At 44.9% G+C, this 18,938-nt stretch overlaps 1 protein-coding gene across 2 annotated transcripts in view; it reads left to right on the plus strand.

The window, feature by feature from the left end:
• Nucleotides 1-1,445: 1,445 nt before the first annotated feature.
• The window catches only part of UCP1 (uncoupling protein 1), a 29,091-nt gene continuing 11,598 nt past the window's right edge, over nt 1,446-18,938 (plus strand). For both annotated transcript variants that reach the window (XR_014978123.1, XM_085641601.1), the window contains exons 1-5: nt 1,446-1,544; nt 5,839-5,987; nt 11,188-11,395; nt 11,882-12,079; nt 12,199-12,300. Coding sequence is in view for 1 of the 2 variants with exons in the window: in XM_085641601.1 (XP_085497727.1) it covers nt 5,862-5,987; nt 11,188-11,395; nt 11,882-12,079; nt 12,199-12,300 (634 nt within the window). In the remaining variant the exon portion in view is untranslated. The remainder of the gene's footprint in view (nt 1,545-5,838; nt 5,988-11,187; nt 11,396-11,881; nt 12,080-12,198; nt 12,301-18,938) is intronic.

Consider the following 18,938-nt stretch of genomic DNA (forward strand, 5'->3'; position numbering starts at 1 on the left):
AACCACTTGTAAGCGTATAATAAAGATTGTTATTACCACATTGAAATATGGGAAAATATTATGTTGTCAGCAATGATGCAGTCCCTTTCAACTAAGCAATACTGGTTAATTAACTCTTAACAGGGTTTATTTGAACTCAACTGATAAATGTTATTTTTTAAAAGGAGAGGCAGAATATTTGTATGATTACTGCAGAGTTGGCGATGCAGCGCGCACAAGGTAAATTGTTTTATTTATTTAATTACTTACCTTACTCCGTTCAGCTGGACGTCGGAGTCTAATACCCCCCATCCTGCCCCTCCCCCGCCCCGCCCCACCGCCCCGCTACACTCCCTCAGCGAGCCGCCACTGCTTAAATTTATCTCTTAAACGGAGAACTTCAAGAAGTTTTATTAAAAGAGATAGACTAAGCAGAATTATAATGATCAGTGGTAATATCTTTTTCTCCAAACCTCCACCCACATCACCAGACCATTCTCCAATACTTGCAATTCCTTTTCAAATTGTACTGAATCATGAACCAGTTGCTTCCTAACCAGCTGTCTCTTCCAAAGTTTTAGATTCATGGAAAATATAAGTTTTGCTATAAATATAATGACTAATTCAACATTTTCTTAATCTAGGCTTCAATGCCTTGATTTGGCTCTTGGATAGACGGGGTAACTCATAGAATACACCTCTGTCACATGAGATGGAGACCTCTCAGGACTCAGTCTGTCTGGACTCAGCAAACTGAGGAGAATCTGGTTAGAAGCTACTATCCTGCACAACATCTAACTATGCTGTGCTGTTCTACTGGTCCAGTGCTCCGAAGTAACCATGTAGCGCTTTACAAAAAACGAAGTAAATCAAAGAGTAATTTAGCTATACTCATTTAGGCATCCTTTCCCATACAATACCCAACAATATCACAGGATAAGGGCAAGAGGAAAGAAAGCCTATTGGTAAGGTGTTGCTCCCATTTGATACCCACATGTCCTGTCTCCTTCGATGACGTTGGCGCAGAGAGATTTACTAACCTATCCTTCCTACACTGACATTAATGGTTGAGGAAAACACGTTACTATGAGTTTTGTATTGGAGGCCCCTATCCACGATTGGCATTGTACAGTGATGAAGTATGCACACTAGTACTGTAATCCAAAATATAAAACAGAAAACTAATGAGATTAGTTCTATGGGTCGCTAATTATGGAAAAGAAGTCAACACTCCTGTAAAGGTTTCTTTCACACACCCATGTAGCATCCACAGTGCTGACATGCAGACCTGTTTACTTGAAGGCTGTTGTTCAGTGTGTTTCAGGCCAGGGGTGTGAGGTCTTTGCCCTCTCCCAGCCAGAGCCGCCTGCCTCTGGGGCTCTGGGGAGGAGACTCCTTATCTGGCAGCCAGTGACGTCAGCAGCCACCCAGGGCTTTAAAGAGAGCTGGCTCTGTGTCCATTCCCAGAGGAAAGGTAAGCTTTCCCTCCAGGTCCAAAGTGAGCTTTAAGATCAAGCTTTGGAAAAACGGCAGCCTTTGCTCCTTTGTGAGAGCATCTTCAAACTGTAAGTATAAAGTTCACATATTGAATATTTGGGAACTTTCCCATTTGGAAACGAAAATAACTGTGTTGGGATTGTGATGTATTTTGTACTTTCTGGATTTAACATTAACAACTAAACAGACAATAGTTGAACAAAAATAATCTTGCAGAAACAGTAAATTGTGATTGCTTGAAATTATGGGAATATCTTGGGAAAACAGAGCAGACCTACATGTATTGTGATAATGAATACATAACGTTTTGCCTCAAATGTAGACACATTTTTGCACGTGTGAAAAAGTGAAGCGTTTCGTTTCGTGTTTGTTCTGTTGCATAAGAAGCAGATAATAAGACACAATCAGCCGGCTTCATTGTTTACTCCCGTGTAAAATGTTCGATAATATGCTAAAGATTCCCAGCGTTCCATTTTTGCTGGTTTTTACATAAAAAATACAGTCAGAAATATAGAAGCTTATTTACAAGCCCCTTGCGCCACACGTACGTCACTTTTCCTATGTTAAAAATGACGTAAAAGTGGCGCAAGAGGCTTGTAAATAAGCCCCATAGGGGCAGATTTACAAGCCCTTGCGCCACTTATACGTCACTTTTCCCATGTTAAAAGTGACGCAAGAGTGGCGCAAGGGGCTTGTAATTCTGCCCCGTAGTGGTTTTCTGCCTATATTAACTCTCTAAAACAGAACAGGGCAGTAGTTAGGTCTTCCTTTGAGCATCCCATTATGCTGTCAATGATGACTGTCAGGACAATAGCTGTGCATAGTGACGGCAAAGCTAAAAGAAAAGGATGAGATGTCCTAAGCAAGCTTAAATGCATGCACGTGCTATAATCCTTGTGCTTTCAGGTGACTGAATTTTTGTATTGTATATGCTACTCAGTGCACTAAAACCCTATAGACTTTGAAGCACAAGCATAAATGGATCAATTGAATAATATTATTTGAAACCAAATTTTTCACCCATCACAAAATATGGATAAATACCACAAATATTAGGAAACAAAACAATCGGATAAATATAGACCGAAATGTCCAAAATAAATCCCATAAAAATGGGAGTCCTAACTAAAACGAGAGGAGAACTCACAATAACATTGCTTATGATGGAACAAGATCTAAAAAATTCTCTTTAAAATATCCCACTTGTCCCTCCTGTAATTTATTGACAAAGGCAAGACAAAACAGATCACAGCTTTCCCTAAAAGTTTGTTTAAGGGCTGTGGACAGGTAATAGCCAATAGACCGGGAAGGAGCAATTCTGGTAATGTCAGACAGTGTAGTCATGATAAGAGGTGTCAAAAGGTGGCCTTTAGCTTGGAATGTCTTAATGTTTGATTTGAGGTTTCAATGTATGTGATATGTTTTCCTCATGTAGTGCACCACTTGTCAGTTTATTAACCTATTTAAGGTGCTGAGGCATAACTTAGAATTGTCCTGACCTATAATATTGTCGACCGCACCCTTACTTTTTTCGTTCATTAACGAAAATTGACTTTTTTTCAATGGAGAAGAGGTTCCCTTGATGGTAAAAAAAAAAAAAAAAACCACAAATTCTACAACTGTGTCTTGAGGTTCGACCAGGTCAAGTTTGTGACTTACTCAAATACAAGTGTAGAAACAAGACCAAATCTTGTTCATTTTTTGTGTACCCGCAAACCTACTGAGAAATATACTACTTTGTGGGAAGTGTAGAACTTTGTTTACTTTACATGCCTTTTGCCATTTCCATAGGTACAGCCACTTTGTCTTACTTTGAACATGTGAACATGAGTAAGTTAAGCATAAATACGTGGCACTTACATTTGAAATGTGCACTTCTATTTCCTTTGTTGTACTTGATGCATTTAACACATGTTCAAGTATCTTAGCCTGTTTTGAGGGGAAGTTTTCCTTTTGTGAACCTGCCCCTCAATTCGAAATTATTTAATTTTTACTCTGTGGTGTAATGCAGCCATAGTTCCGAGGAGCAGATGTTTGCGCTGTATTTTCAATGCAGAGGGGACATCTCGAACATGAGATCGTCTGTAGAAAACAGCAATGAGCACGTGGGGTTCAATGAAAAAAGTAATAGATAAATCAACATGTGATGAAGAGACTGGGGACATTTTACTGGGACAATGAACCATAGAACTGTTTTTACAAGCCACATACTTACAATACGAGGCACAGGTAGATGGGGTCATTTTCGCAGAATCACTCAATTATTTTGGTTAAGTGCTGAGTCCGGGATTGGCACTCTGGTCTCCCAGTTTCAGGGTCAGCAGCTTAAATAACAGCTGGATTATCCCTCTTCCCACAGCCATTCTGATTTGGACCGCGCCACTTTAGAGGTAGACTTCAAGGCCTTTAAGCGCACCACAGGACCAGGGCTTTGTTGGTCCTTACTCATACCCTGTGGGCTATCACCCCTCTTTCTTTATTTCTCCTCCCTTCTTCCTCAAAGGGAAGAGCAGAACTATGAGAACACTGAAGCCTGATTCCTGATCCACTATAGAGGAAATAGGAAAGGAAACCTAGATGATAACTTTTGCAATAACTTCCACGTTGAGACTCTGACTCAAAGTTGGCTCTTTTTCCCCATAATATAACGTTGTTACTCAATATGGCGACCCTCTAGCTTATCAAACATTCCACACAGACAACATTTTGGTTTGGGATATTAACTATCTATTTTAGGCATGCAGTAGACGTTATAAATCCTATCTGATTGATTTCAATCTTTCCACAAACATGTTAAATGCCCATGCATATCAAAATCTGTTTTAGAATTTATATTGATCAAGTAATTTGGGGTCAAGCTGCCTTGTTGGCCAATGTGCATTAGCTACGTTTAATCATTTTTGGCTTTATTCGATTTTTAAGAAGATTTTGTATGTTATTGACATCTATCTATGTGTAAGGATTGCAGTGTGAGTGCACACTGGCTGAGGAACTTTTAGCAGTATTTAGCACGCAGTCAGCCACTTTAGAATCTAACTAATGGCTTGTGTTAAATGGTCTCTTAAGAGCATTTGCTATTTTCTAAAAATCCATTTGTCTCATAGACTACAATATGTTAGCGTTGTTGCTAAACAATAGCCTTTGAAAAACAGAATAGTCGAGTATTGCATTAAATACATTCAATTATTCATTGAAAAGTATGTTACTATGCTTGAGTATCTGTGTAACTAACTGTCACAAGTCCAGTAACAATAATTAAAAGGGAAAGGCTCAAGTTAAACTTCGCCATGCTATATGCTGTAAGCATTATTCTCGCCCAGAATATGCTTGGCATTGAGAGAGGCAATACCTTTTAGATTGTCCCGCCAATATTTTACACTAAAGCTTAGAATACCTACACAGAGCGATCACATGTGTACACATCAACCGCACACCAATGGCCAGGTCAGTTCAAAGAGGGCTCAAGTTAATGCGGCACAGCGGAAAAGGCATATGCGTCACGGGAACGGTGAGGTTCTGTGTCCAAGAAGAATTTATGAAGCTTTACAGAGGATTTGGTTGATCGCAAAACCTCTCTGCTTCGACCACAGACAAAACACACTTTGAGTGACACATTAACAGACTTTCGTATTTTAATTTCTGCACACCAACACACTATCAGTGTGATTTTCGTCAACCTCTTCGCCCTTATGTCCTTACTTTTCTGACAAAAGGCATTTCTATTCAAATGGCTAAACCTGTATCTTGTAGAGCAATGTTAATAAATGATGATTCGAGCAGGGGTCTGGAATGTACCTTGTAATCCCAAAATTGGATCTTGACCAAGTTAATTTGTTTATTAGATAAGCACTGGGCAATTGCGTCCCAACACCTGATCAATCATTTATTCCACTTATCATTTACTGTAGTCCTGTATATTACAGTGTGCACCTTTGGACACCATCTCAGGGCCGGCCATCGCCGCCATCGCCGCCATCTTATGATCCGTCCTTTGAACAGATTGTTATCTTGCAAGGAGCCTTGGACTCTATCGAGTAAGATCCTCAAGGCCTTGGTAGATTCTCCTGGGCTGTGGCTTCAGATACATGTTTGGACACCGGATGGGTGGGAATTTTTGAGTGCAGTCTCTATACTGTAAAGTTCACTTGCAGAGGCAGTTTGGTATTCCTCAAGTGCAACAAATCTTCAAAAGTTATGCAAGACGCTTTACTTCTTTGCCTTCTCTTAATTGTGCTTTACCCTTTGCCTCCTTGTGATAGTTGTGTTATTGTTCATGCTCTAATGACTGTGTATGGTATTGCCTTATAAGTTGAAGACCAGATTTTTGCCCCTCATGACTGACATTATGCTTATTTCCCTCAGCGCTCACCTAAGACTAAGCAAAGATGGTGGGATTTAAGCCTTCAGACCTTCCACCCACACCCGGCGTGAAGTTCCTCAGCGCCGGGACTGCCGCCTGCATTGCAGACCTTTTCACATTCCCCCTGGACACTGCGAAAGTCAGATTGCAGGTAATTTAAAGACAGGAGCGACAGTAACACTAGTCACACAATGAGCGAGGGAGCGTAAAATGTTGAAGGACAGTACAGGGCGGATGAAGAGGTTTCGAAAGGTCATCTAATCACTGGGCCATCTGATTACAGCCAGTAGAACGTGCCAATGTCAGGGAAAGAACAAGAAAAATGGAGGGGACACAGTGATCTGTGCAAATGTATAATGATATGGGTTCTTTTGAAGGGCATCAAACAAACGCCACATGCTGAATTTATTGGTGGTAAAAATGCCGGGAACTCACTGTAGATACCTACTATGCAACATGTCAGGGCCACGTGGAGTTGGTGGGTGTGATGGCAGTGCCTGTGAGAATAGTGGGTGAGGCTCAAGTGTCAGTAGATGCGGGGCCCGCCAGACCAGGCCAGAAAGAACAGAGAAGGCAAGAGGGGGATCAGACCAGAGCTCAGTTTGAGCCAGTGGTTGCAGGTGGGACCCACCGGCACTCAATTTTGGGGACCGGCACGTTTTTTCCTGATCACACTTTGATCTAGAGCAAAAGAGAGAAATACACAAAGAGGGGGAAGAAAGAGGAGAAAAATAGGGAAAAACAGTGATGAAGGGAGCCAGCAGGTGGTGACGAAGGGAGCCAGCAGGTGGTGACGAAGGGAGCCAGCAGGTGGTACCGGAGTGAAATAAAGGCGCAGGAGTATCTGGTTGTGGATTAAAGAGGCCTGAGGTAGAACCAAGATTAAGCAGCCTTGGTATTCGGCATCCTGACCTTTGATTGCACCGCCCAGGGGTTTCTGAGCAGAACCTTGGTCCACCGCACTTATTCTTTTACAAATTAAGCACTGAACCAGACATGGAAGAGAAGGGCTAGTCCTATTCGGACAGAAGGGTAACAGAAAGTAATGTGGCTTGAGCTAGGAACAGGTAGGGCATATATAGTCTGAGAGGAAAAGGTCGACAGGTTTGATATTTGGAGGGGAAATATCAGATCACAGAGAAAGGAAGGAGGCAACTGAACACTGTATGGGAGGTGCGAAAAGGTTGTGATATCAAGGACGTATCTCCTCTGAAGTTACACCGCCCTGACTGGCCTAGCAAAGAACCTGCTAATTTGAAATTTCATTGCTGAAATATCCATGCAGCAAGAGTGTCATCAGCCTTCATTTTAATAAAATAACATGGGCCCATCTATCACCACTATGGCAGAACTGAAGGACTTGGCTCCAGTAGGCTGCAAAAAAAATGCTTTCCATCACTAGCTTGAATCACAAGTTCCATGTGGTAGAATATTATAAATATGTATACACTGGAGGAAATAAGAACTGGGAACATGAAAGATATTAGGATCAATCAAGAGAATAGACAAAGCAAACAAGATATTTCTTGGGAGCTAGGAAATACAAGAAAGAAAATATATTGCCACTGGAGCCAATGGTTATAGCATCTGTTGTACAGTAACTTTCATGGCTACCTCTTTGAGATGCCCTTCAGCACCCACCCATTGTACAAGGATAACCCTTTCATTGAATGCAGATTATTGCCGGTGCTGGGTCATGGACAATTAGATTGGCGGGATAAGGGTAGTCAAGGTGGGTTCTCATTACTTCACAAAATCTAAAATGAGACAGTGCCCAAATTATTTAGGATGTACATTTACATCATGTTATGAGATACTGATTGCTTGTATCGATTATTAAACTGGTGTTATTTAGGTAGCCCGCTAATCAAGTTAGGTCTTTGGTTTAGTGCTCTGCTAAAGCAAGAAGACCTCAGAAAAACTACTGATCTAACAGGAAAAGATTAGCATAGGCACTGGAAGTATGTATGTGGGGGTGCCCCTGGAGTTCCGAAGTTGAATAACCCTGGGCGTAGTTTGCGAAGTAGCGCTACGCGTAGCTACATGAAGTGCACTTTGCACTACGTGAGCTACGCGTAGCTTCGCAAACTGCGCAGTGCACTGTGCAAGATGCTGTTCGCACTTATTGCACAGTGCCGGATGCTTGTCGTTTTCTCCTGCTCAAGTAGATTTCTACTCGAGTGGCAGCTTTCTCAACGCGGACTGGTAGTTTCTCATCGCGAGCGGTCGCGAGCGTACGCGACCACTCGCAATGAGAAACCTGACCTCCTCGCGTTGAGAAGCTCGCCGGGAGGTTTATTTTCCACGCTCGCGATCGGCAACTTGATGTTGCTGATCACGAACGAGGAAAAAGTCTCGCCGGGATGTCATTTTGCTTGCTCGCGGTCGCCAACTTGACGCTGAGGACCGCGAGCAAGCAAAAAATGACTGCTGCACTACGCTACGTGTGTTTGCACTGTGCTACGTGCAATTCACGTAGTGCAAAGTAGCCCAAACTTCGCAAACTACGCGAGCGTAGCGTAGTGCTTTGCCCAGGCTTAATCAGCAATAAAGGTACCTTTACATTTTGGTTTTATCTCACCACATTTGCTGTGAGTTCAAAGACAGAGGTCATGTCTGCTATGTCTTACAATTTGAAGCTTATTCGTTTAACATGGTGATTGGTGTTTACTTTTCTTTCTCTGATTGCAAAGTTAAAAGATTTTGTAAAGTGAACTATGTGACAATCTTCCTGTGGTACAAGGAGTGTGAAAGGAAAGGCTATAGGATGAAATTTTTCTTTCTAACACACAACAACATTTAAATACCTTAAAATGAACTATACAAATATTTCAAAATATACCAGCAGTAAGGCGAATAGGAGTGTAACACATTTTTTTGCAATTCAGAACTGTAACGGAAACAAAGATTTTAACAGAATCAAAACAAATCAAGACACTTGGTGATAAGCAAATTATAAGTATTTCCTGAAACTCGATTTCCACACTTTATCATTTGTACAATAAATAGTTATAACAGTAAAACTGCATGTCAGGGCCTTTTCAATGGAAAATGTACTGTAAATAACAATGTGTTAACACGCTATGCTTTTCTAAAATATTCACTCGCTGCATAGCACACTCCTACCACTGCTGAATGGGTGTGATGAATTTCCTACAGTAACGCTTGGTTTTTTCACAATCCTTATGACTTCAGTGATGTAACATTGATGGCAGCAACCACATGCTGTAACTTTTTCCAGCACCACTGACTATTAGTAGCCCCTTCTGATACTTTACAGATCATTAACAGAGCATGTGCCACAAAGTGAATTGTTTTTGGCACTGAAATAACAGATGTTAAAATCCAAGTGAATGGCCATCATTTTACCAGCACTGAAATAGTGAAAAGCCAAGTTGAATATGCCAGGTTTTAAACATGTCACCATCAGGTTACACGAGATCACTTGAGCAGGTACTTAAACCAATGAACTATGGGCGTCATTTACAAAAGAAATGACACAGCGTGGCACTGCATGCCTTTTTGCTGCACCGAGCTGGGTCATTTTAATAGCACACAAGGATGCATCATATTAACAACAATATGACGCATCCGTGTGCTTTCCCTGTTCTGGAACACAATTGGCTGCCATGCACCAACGCAGGCACCCTTGTAGCATGTTGCAAGGGTGCCTGCATTGCGGGGATGATTGTTTTTGTGCAGAAAGGGACATCTTCCTGCACAAAAACAATCACTGATGCCATTTTCCTCTTTCTATGAGTGCTGCAGAATTCAGCACGCATACAAAAAGGAAAAAGCGAGGAGAAATACAAGTATTTTCCCTTGTTGCTCCACTCCATAGAGTGTAAACCTGGAAATGTATCAGGTTCTATGGGTGTTGCGTGGGAACACCCACAGCAACACCCATGGAACGCCCCTTTCACACAGCGTAATTCGTGAAAGGGGCCCATATTTATAAGGCCATGAAATGTCACGCAGGGCGACTTTACGTGGCCTTGTAAATATGGGCAGGCACACTGCGCTGCCTGTGCGTAAAAAAAAGTGATACACCGGCAGCGCAATGGCCTTCTAAAAAGGCCCTTTATTTCTGGCTAACTTGATTTAGTTTAATGTTTAAGGTCGCCTTGTGTGGTCATTGATAACTATGAGGTTAAAGGGGCCAACATACCGAGGTTCTAAAAGACCACAGTGCAAGTAACAGAGTTGGGTATTGGGTGGGATTTTGCAGCAATGTGTGACCTCGGTGGTAATAATGGGGAATGATGTCTGCAAATGTTCTTTGCCCCATTTTGCTTTTGTTATTACTCCGTAGTGTATACTGTTTTGAATGCACAGCACACTTCTCTTTGTGTACTTAACAGAGCAAGTAAAGTTATTTCCCCGTGTGTCTGTTTTTCCGTCAGAAAAATGATTTCTGGTCATAAACCCAGAGGAAAGCATGTAACGGTGGTGGATGGAGATTTCTCTCTGCTGTTCATTGTGACAGAGGGACAGGCGCTATCTGTGGGCGTAGATTCTCTGTGGCTCTGCATTAGTTCCTCTGGGATTCAAGGCTAGAACCATGTAAACACTCCGGTGTCAGTCTCTGCCTCATCGGAGTGTATTTGTAATGCGCACCATCACCCAGGAGGGTATCCTTAGACTTCACTGGCGTGTGAGACTTGCCCCGGGCAGTGAGAGAGGAATTATTCGAACAGCCACTTTCTTCAGCTTCTTGAGGAATTCAGGGAGAGAGGAGGAGGCTCTGATGTGATGTGGGAGGTCGTTCCGCGCTTTGGGGTGCTGTAAGAGAAGGCTCTGCCTCCAGTCTGCTTCTGTGAATGTGTGGGATGTGTGATAGCAGGAGTCTAGCTGAGCTGAGGTGTCTGGATGGTTGGTGGAAGTGAATGCGACTGTTCAGGCTGTTAAATTTCATTTCCATCGGAAATGAACACTGATGTTCAAATCATCATTTTAGCCACTTATACTTTGACTTTTTCTGTTGGATCCATTAAAAAAGTTAAGCTTATTTAGAAGCAAAATGTAAAACAACGTGAAACAGGCAGGTAGCATAAGCACTTCCTCCATGCTCAGCGTACATGGGCACTGTGTGCACAAGACAGACAAATACATTTGCTCTGAAATCAGCACACCAGCATGAGAAGCGGCTCATCTATTAAGAAAAGTGAGCAGCTCAATGGGTCGGAGAGGGCGGGAGTGGCCATCTCACAAGGGACCTTAACAAGAATGATCCAAGTTAGTGCCTTTATTTTGTAAGCATTTACAATTTCAATCAAACAGCTTTGTCGTGGTATGTCGTACAAATCTGAAGGCTGGAAAAAAATCAGCAATCTTCTCTCTCTGTACTGCAGATCCAAGGAGAATCCGCTGTTTCTGGTGCCGCAAAAGGAATCCGGTACAAGGGAGTCTTTGGGACCATCAGTACCATTGTTAAGACAGAAGGTCCAAGGAGTCTGTACAACGGGCTGGTGGCTGGACTTCAAAGGCAGATGAGCTTCGCCTCCATCCGCATTGGCCTCTACGACACGGTCAAACTCTTCTACACCAATGGCAAAGACAGTACGTATAGCACCAGACAGCGTTCTTGTTTATAGCAATGCATCCTGAGAGCAGGAGATCCTGGTTTATTGCATCAAGGGTGTTTCTTTTTATAAACTCTCATGGACATAGAATAGTTGTAAGGCAGAATTTGACTATTCTTAAAATGAAAATGTTGGCTCATTTGCCCGCTACTAGCCAGTGGGAATGTTCCCATCATGCGGATGGCTTTGTGTAGTTCTAAGTTCCTGGGAGAACAGCAATTCACAATACTGCAACATGAAGTGATTTTCATTTTTTACTCTCTGCTTCTCATTATTATTAATCCTAAAAAGAAAAATGATGCATCCAAGCAGGATCTTCCTTCAAATGACAGTGCATATTTCTTTTGGTGAGGTACAAAGGTGCTAGTAACATGAACCTTTCATATGGAATAGTCCAGCGGAAGGACATTTTTGAATTTGTGGTACTGGAGGATAATGACTGCACATCCCCTCTCTTGCGCAGAGGCTGGCATTGGCAGTAGGATCCTGGCTGGGTGCACCACTGGAGCAATGGCGGTCACCATAGCGCAACCTACAGACGTGGTGAAGGTCAGATTCCAAGCCCAGATCAATCTTCATGGGGTAAAGCGACGATACAACGGAACCCTTGACGCCTACAAGACCATCGCCAAGGAAGAAGGAATGAGGGGGCTTTGGAAAGGTAACTTACTCCTTTCTTTTCCAGAAGGTGTCTGGAAGCAAAATGAATGACTGTAAATGTGGGATATTTTTAACGGAATAATGTATACAGGGATTAAAAGGTGTCTTTTGTTCTTACAGGAACACTACCAAATGTCACAAGGAATGCAATAGTCAACTGTACAGAACTAGTGACGTACGACCTCATCAAGGAGGCGCTCCTACAACATAGACTACTGACAGGTAATTTATAATGCTGCAGACTGGCTGTATCTACACCTCTGTATCCCAAAAGAATATAGGTCCACTATAAACATCATCTGAGGTGTAACTGCACAAATTCACCCTAGAAGACCCCTTGTCAAAAAGCACCCAGCCTAAGATGCTCTTTCATGAAAACCATGAAATAGTCTTACGTTTGCTGCAATACTGACGTTCTTGGAATTGCACATTTTGCGGCATATTTATCAAGTAGGTGCGTCGTCCTTGCGCCTTGCAATGAGGTGCAAAGGCTACACAACTTCTTAGTAAGATTTATCAAGCCACTCAAGGCCACCTTATCTGGCCCTGCGTGGCTAGATAAATCTAGAGTTACTCTGCCCCAGGCAGGCGTTCCATTTGTGAAGCGTGGGTGTTCCCATGCATCCACTCATGGATGTTGGCGCATTCCCAGATTTGCCATTACTGGTAATCCTGGGAATGCATCAAAATGCTATTCCTCCCCAGGTGAGATGTAAAGAGGAGAAACATGTTTATTTATCCTCGTTTTTCCCTCTTTCTAGGCGTGCTGCAGGTTGCAGCACACCTAGAAAGAGGGAAAAACGAGGATAAATAAACATGTTTCTCCTCTTTACATCTCACCTGGGGAGGAATAGCATTTTGATGCATTCCCAGGATTACCAGTAATTGTAATTGTAATTGTAAAAATATTTCTTGAGCGCGGTTGCTGCCCGTAGGCGTCCAAGCGCTGAGTTGAAGCAGAGAGGTGACGGGAAGAGGAGTTAGGGAACATAGGATTTGGCAAACAGAAGTGTCTTTAAGCTTTTCCGGAATGAGAGCAGGTTTGGGTTGGACCGGAGTGAGAGGGGGAGAGCATTCCAGAGCCTGGCGGTATTCAAAGAGAACAGCCTACCCCCAGACCTGGCTCGCTTCACTCTGGGAACAACAGCAAGGAAAGCCTCCGTCGACCGAAGGTTCCTGTTAGGGTGGTAGGGGATGACAAGGTCGTTGTTAATGGCTGGGCCCGTTTTCCAGAAGGCGCGGTGCGCCATGCACAGCGCCTTGAAAGCCACTCTCTGCCTCACTGGTAACCAGTGGAGACTTTTTAGAGCAGGTCTGGCTGACTGGGTGCGCGGGATCTGTAACAGGGTACGTGCTGCACAGTTTTGTATAACCTGCAGTTTCCGGAGGGTCATCTCAGGTGCCCCCACGTATAGGGCATTGTTCGAGTCCAGGCGAGACTGGATGAGACCTTGTACCGCCACCTTTTTGGCCTCTAGAGGAAGTAACGGGAGGACCTTCCTCAGGATTCTGAGTAGGCCAAAGCATGTGGCGGACAGTTTAGTGGCCTGGGTGGAGAAGGAGAGTTTGTTGTCCAGCCACACTCCCAGGCTCTTAACACTCTCCTTAGGGGTGGGGGGAGGGCCCAGTGCACAGGGCCACAAGGAGGTGAAAGGCACAGGAGAGGCTGGGCCTAGGAGCATGAGCTCCGTCTTTTCTCCGTTTAGCTTTAGGGAGGAGTTGGTCATCCATCCCTTGACGTCCTCTAAGCATTTTAGCAGATCTGCCAGGGATTGCCTGTTGTTCTCAGTGGCCAGCGAGACCACAAGCTGGGTGTCGTCAGCGTACGACACGATTTTAATGCCGTACGGTTCGACAACACCCGCCAGCGGCCTCATGTACACGTTGAACAATACAGGGCTCAAGGAGGAGCCCTGCGGTACTCCGCAGCTCAGAGGTTTGCTAGAGGACACTGTCTCTCCGTCGAAGATCTGAAAAGATCTCTCAGACAGAAAGGAGTCAAACCACCTTAATGCGTCACCTGAAACTCCGATGTCATAGAGACGGTCCAGCAAGGTGGTATAGCTGACCGTATCGAAGGCGGCACTTAGATCAAGGAGGATCACTGCCACTGATCCTCCCTGGTCCAGTACCCTTCGAGTTTCTTCGGTGACCGCTAATAAGGCGGTTTCCGTGCCATGCTTCGGTCTGAAGCCTGTCTGGGATGTGTGTAATAGAGAGTGGTCCTCTAGGAACTGAACCAGCTGCGCGTTTATATACTTCTCTAACACCTTGCTAGCCCAAGGGAGAAGTGAGATGGGGCGGTAGCTGGAGTGGTCATCTGGGTCTAGGCTGGGTTTCTTCAACAGCGCCCGCACCATGGCTTGCTTCCAAGCTGTGGGGACAGAGCATGCGGATATGGACGTGTTTAGAAGTTCCAGGATTACAGGCAGGGTGGCTTTGCTTGCCTGCATCAGGACTTCTGGAGGAGCAGGATCACAAGGAGAGCCCGACTTGACTTGTCGTGCCACTTTGCTTAAGGTGTCGAGGTCCAAAGGAGGGAAGTGCTTGAGGGAAGGCTGTTCTGGGTGAAGAGGCGGTCTAGGGGGGAATGGATTAATCATATCCGGGGTTGTGGCTGCTGTTGGGAAGGTAGAGTAAATTTTTAAAACTTTATTGTGAAAGAAATCCGCAAGCTCATTGCATTGGTCCTGGGTTTTGTTAGGAGGGGGTGCCGTGTTGGCACTGGTACATTGCTTTATTATATGGAAAATTTCCTTAGGCTTTGATTTCGCTTCTAGTATTTTCTCAGAGTAGTGGGTTGCCTGGGCCGTTCTGATCCCTTCTCTGTAGGCTTTGATCGCCTCTTTGTAGGAAGCCTTTTTATCTGGGAGAAAGTCTAAACGCCAGGCTCTCTCTCGTTGCCTGCAAAGGCGTTTTAGCTCTCTTAGAGAGTCGGAGAACCAGGGGGCTGATTTCTGTAATCTCTTCGAGGAGGATCTGCGAAGCGGGAGGATCGAATCTAGCGAGTGAGTGATCCAACCTACATAGTTGCCGTTTGCCACATTGGGGTCTAGGCAGGGTGGCGGGCGGGTGGAGTCCAGGTTATGCAGCCAGGGCTCCAATGGGAGCTTTGTCCAGTTCCTCCTAGTGGTGACTTGGGGAGGTAACTGGGGGGTTTTGTGTGTAACCCAGGTAAGCGGGACCAAAAAATGGTCTGACCATGGAAGGGGGATGGGTTGATCAACAGTTAGATCCAGGCAGTTACTAAATATAGGGTCAAGTAAATTGCCTTTTTCATGGGTCGGGGCTGATACCAGTTGGGACAATAGAAGAGCTTCCAGGTCATCTAGTAACTCCTTAGCAATGTGGTCTGAGGGGGAATTGAAATGGAGATTAAGGTCCCCTAGGACCGTGTGGTTGGCAGAAGATAGAATTCTTTCCGCTATGATTTCTGGAAGAGACCTATGGAACACTTTTACAGGCTCAGGGGGGCGGTAGATCAGGGTGCCGGAAAAAGAGCTATTTGCGTTGAACTCTATGCAGAATGCTACACTCTCGCACTCAGGGATAGTTTCTGCTGTAGCACGGCATCGGTACTGGTTTTTCAATATGATCGCCAGACCTCCGCCTCTCCCTACCGGTCTATCCAGTCTAAGGATATAGTAACCTACGGCCTCTCAGGATGGTTTTGTGTAGGAAGGTGTGCCTTCCTGCACAGAAACAATCCTCTTACAACGCAGGCACCCTTGCACCATGATGCCTGCGCTTGCGCTAGGCAGCACATTGTGTGCCAGTGCAAGGAAAAGACAGGAATGCGTGTATAATGTTACGTATGGCACATTCGTGCCCTTTTCCTATCACACAGTGCAGCGTAGGAAGTTGACTTGCTGCGCTGCGCTGCACGATTTGCTGATAAACGTGCCCCTTTATTTCTTAATGTACTTTTATTTTCATCCAGATCCATGAAGCAGGGACGAAGTGATGGAGTGGCTGGGGAGGGGGTGCAGACTGGACCTTTACCAGACGTGTAGATGGTGGTCACGCAGTCTCATGGGGGTTGCTGGGCACAGAGTAGGCAAGGCGGGGTCATGAGGAGCAGATAATCAGGGATTAGGAAGCGTTGATATTTAGATTGACAATGTGTGCTGCTGCCATAAAGTGGAATGTTTGCTGTAGCTGGGAGTATGATGGACCTAGTCCCGGACACATGTTCGTATCTTGCTTCTGCAGCACACAGCTGCCCCCGGGTGCGGCACTGGTGTAAGGCTAGGCTTAACCCCTTCCCCGCTCATGACGGAACCGTTCCGTCATGAGCCACGGTTGCCGTGTGCTCATGACGGAACGGTTCCGTCATGACACGCCCGTTGGCGGCCGCTCCGCCTACGCGGCGCTGTTTCCCCGCCTGTGCGGGGGGACAACGCAAATGGGCGGAGTCATGACGGAACCGTTCCGTCATGAGCACAGCTCAACTGTGGCTCATGACGGCGCGGCTCCGTCATGAGCACAGGCCCACCGCGCTGCCCCCCTGCCCCCCCCAGCGCTGCAGCGGAATGTCCGCAGCAGCGAAGGGGTTAAGCTCCGCCTCCAGTACATCAGGGGTTTCAGTGCATTTGGTATGGCCCACAGTGTTTCCAGTGCCAAAGGCATGAGGCCGGTACAGCCGCTTGGTGACGTGTAATGTAATAATGCCCAGGATTCGTTTAGTGCACAAACCATCCAAACTCATCATTGTTTCACTTGTAAGTATTCAAGCTCACGCCCTTTGTGTATCTGCAGCAGTATAGCGAAAATGTGGCATATTTTTACTTTCACGGGTTGTTACCATCCTCAGTTACCTCATTATGTAACCAGGCCAAATCACTACAACAATTCATAGTCAAATGTTACATCTTCCACTGCCATCATCTATTGATGTAATAAAATAGTAATGAATGTAATCCCAAACTACAAATGTTGGCATTCTGTGGCATGAACAGAAGCAGAAGCAGAGACACTTGGAGGGGAGGGATGGTGGTGAGTCGTGAACATACATAGATGCAGTCAGATTTCGTTGCGGCTGTGGTTGTGTTTGATTTACACTATAGAGAAATTAAAACAAAGTCCTTTTACTCCACTTAGTTATACTCATGTTCTGCTACATAATGCAGAGTCCCTATTTGATGGTAAATTAATATGAAATATGCTCTTCAGAAAATCGTATGAATTACACAAGTGTAAAGATAATATAAAACAATGCCCAATCAACAATATATTTCTATATTGCTAATGTAATGGCTTTGGTTCCTAAGACCGATGCCATATGCTGTACTAAATTCATTTAACATGCAAAACAACACATACCCAGATGGACAACAACAAAAGTAACACAACATTGCCAATGCATTTCTATAGAGCACGGCTGCCAGGTGTGTGGCTTTATAGTGTCAGTACCCCTTTCAGGAACCGCATTGGGGGTCATGCACGTGCGGATGGGAAGGGCACTGTTTAATGATGCCCATCTGCAGAAACTGGGTGATGTGTGGGCGAGGGCCAGATATGCATGTCAGTTGGGCTGCTGCTGCCATGACATGGCAAGAAGTGACAAGAGTGACACAGAAGAGCTGTTGAAAGGAGTGATAAGTGGGATGTGCTCACGATGGAGGTTTATTGTGAGATTGCTAGCGCTCGGGTGCGCAAAGGTGGAGATGATTGCTAGGGGCCACATTTACTAAAAAGTCACGCAATGCAACATAGCAAGAAACTTGCTGAGCGGGAGAGAGCTGGAATGCGCCATGTCTACTAGGATAGGATGCATTCCTGCTCTCTTCCTGTGTTGGTGCACTGACTGCAGCCTAGCCCCAACGGAGGCTGCCTTGCTCTATGGTACACGGGTGCCTGCGTTACAGGCTGGATTGTTGGTGTGCAGGAAGGGACATCTTCCTACACAAAACAATCCTCTGAGACATTTTCCTCTTTCTATGTGTGCTGCTGAAGTAACAAGGAGAAATAAAGATATTTCTATTCGTTACGCCTCAACTGAGAAGGTGTAGCATTTTGACGCATTCCCAGGTTATCTACTGTTAGTAAATCTGGGAATGATACAAAAACCATGGGTGGATGTGCAGGAACACCGATGCTCCACATATGGAATGCCTTCCCAGCACAGAGTACCCAAAAACAGAGACCTACATTGTCTTGCGTTACTCCAGATTTTCTATGCCACTGAGAGCCATGGGGTGTGGCTCTGCGTGGCATAGCTAATCTAACTTAAAGGCTAGCATTGCCTTGCATGATGCCAGGGCAACACACGCCATTGATAATTCTGGCCCCAGGTGTGTGTATAAAGGTGCAAAGGTGTACTGTGATCCTGGTGCAGCCAGATATACGCAGGAGTCAGTTTATGAGGTGGGTGGGCTTCACACTAATACATATCAGTCATTCAAGATGGTGATGATTGTAGTCGTCACGATCAGGGCAAGAGGGAGGTCACGTTGGGCCGGCTTCAAGGTTTGTGACTCCGGTCGCAAATTGAAGTCGGTCATGGAGCCGTAACTCGTGTGCCTTCGGTGCTTGGAGCGCGACCACTACCCAAAGTCATGCTCTGACTGCCAGGCCATGAACCCAAAGTCTTTGCGGGAGCGGTCCCGAAAGCTTCTCGAGGCCCGGCAGTCTGCTCCACGCCATTCGAGGTCCACAAAAGTCACAAAAACGAAGTCAAAAAGTGACTTGAGGTACCCCTCTCTTTAAATCTGCGCTGGCTGGCTCGGAGAAAGAAAGAACTGACGTCAGTGTATGACATTTGAACAGAGAATGTAGAAAGCCATAGTCAAGTTGACAGCAGCTTAAGGTTTGAAATTCAGAGCGCCATCTTTGAACAAGCACTTCATCTAGAGACATGT

Source organism: Triturus cristatus, chromosome 2_2 (assembly GCF_964204655.1).
Source record: "Triturus cristatus chromosome 2_2, aTriCri1.1, whole genome shotgun sequence".
NCBI classification, from domain to species: Eukaryota; Metazoa; Chordata; class Amphibia; order Caudata; family Salamandridae; genus Triturus; species Triturus cristatus.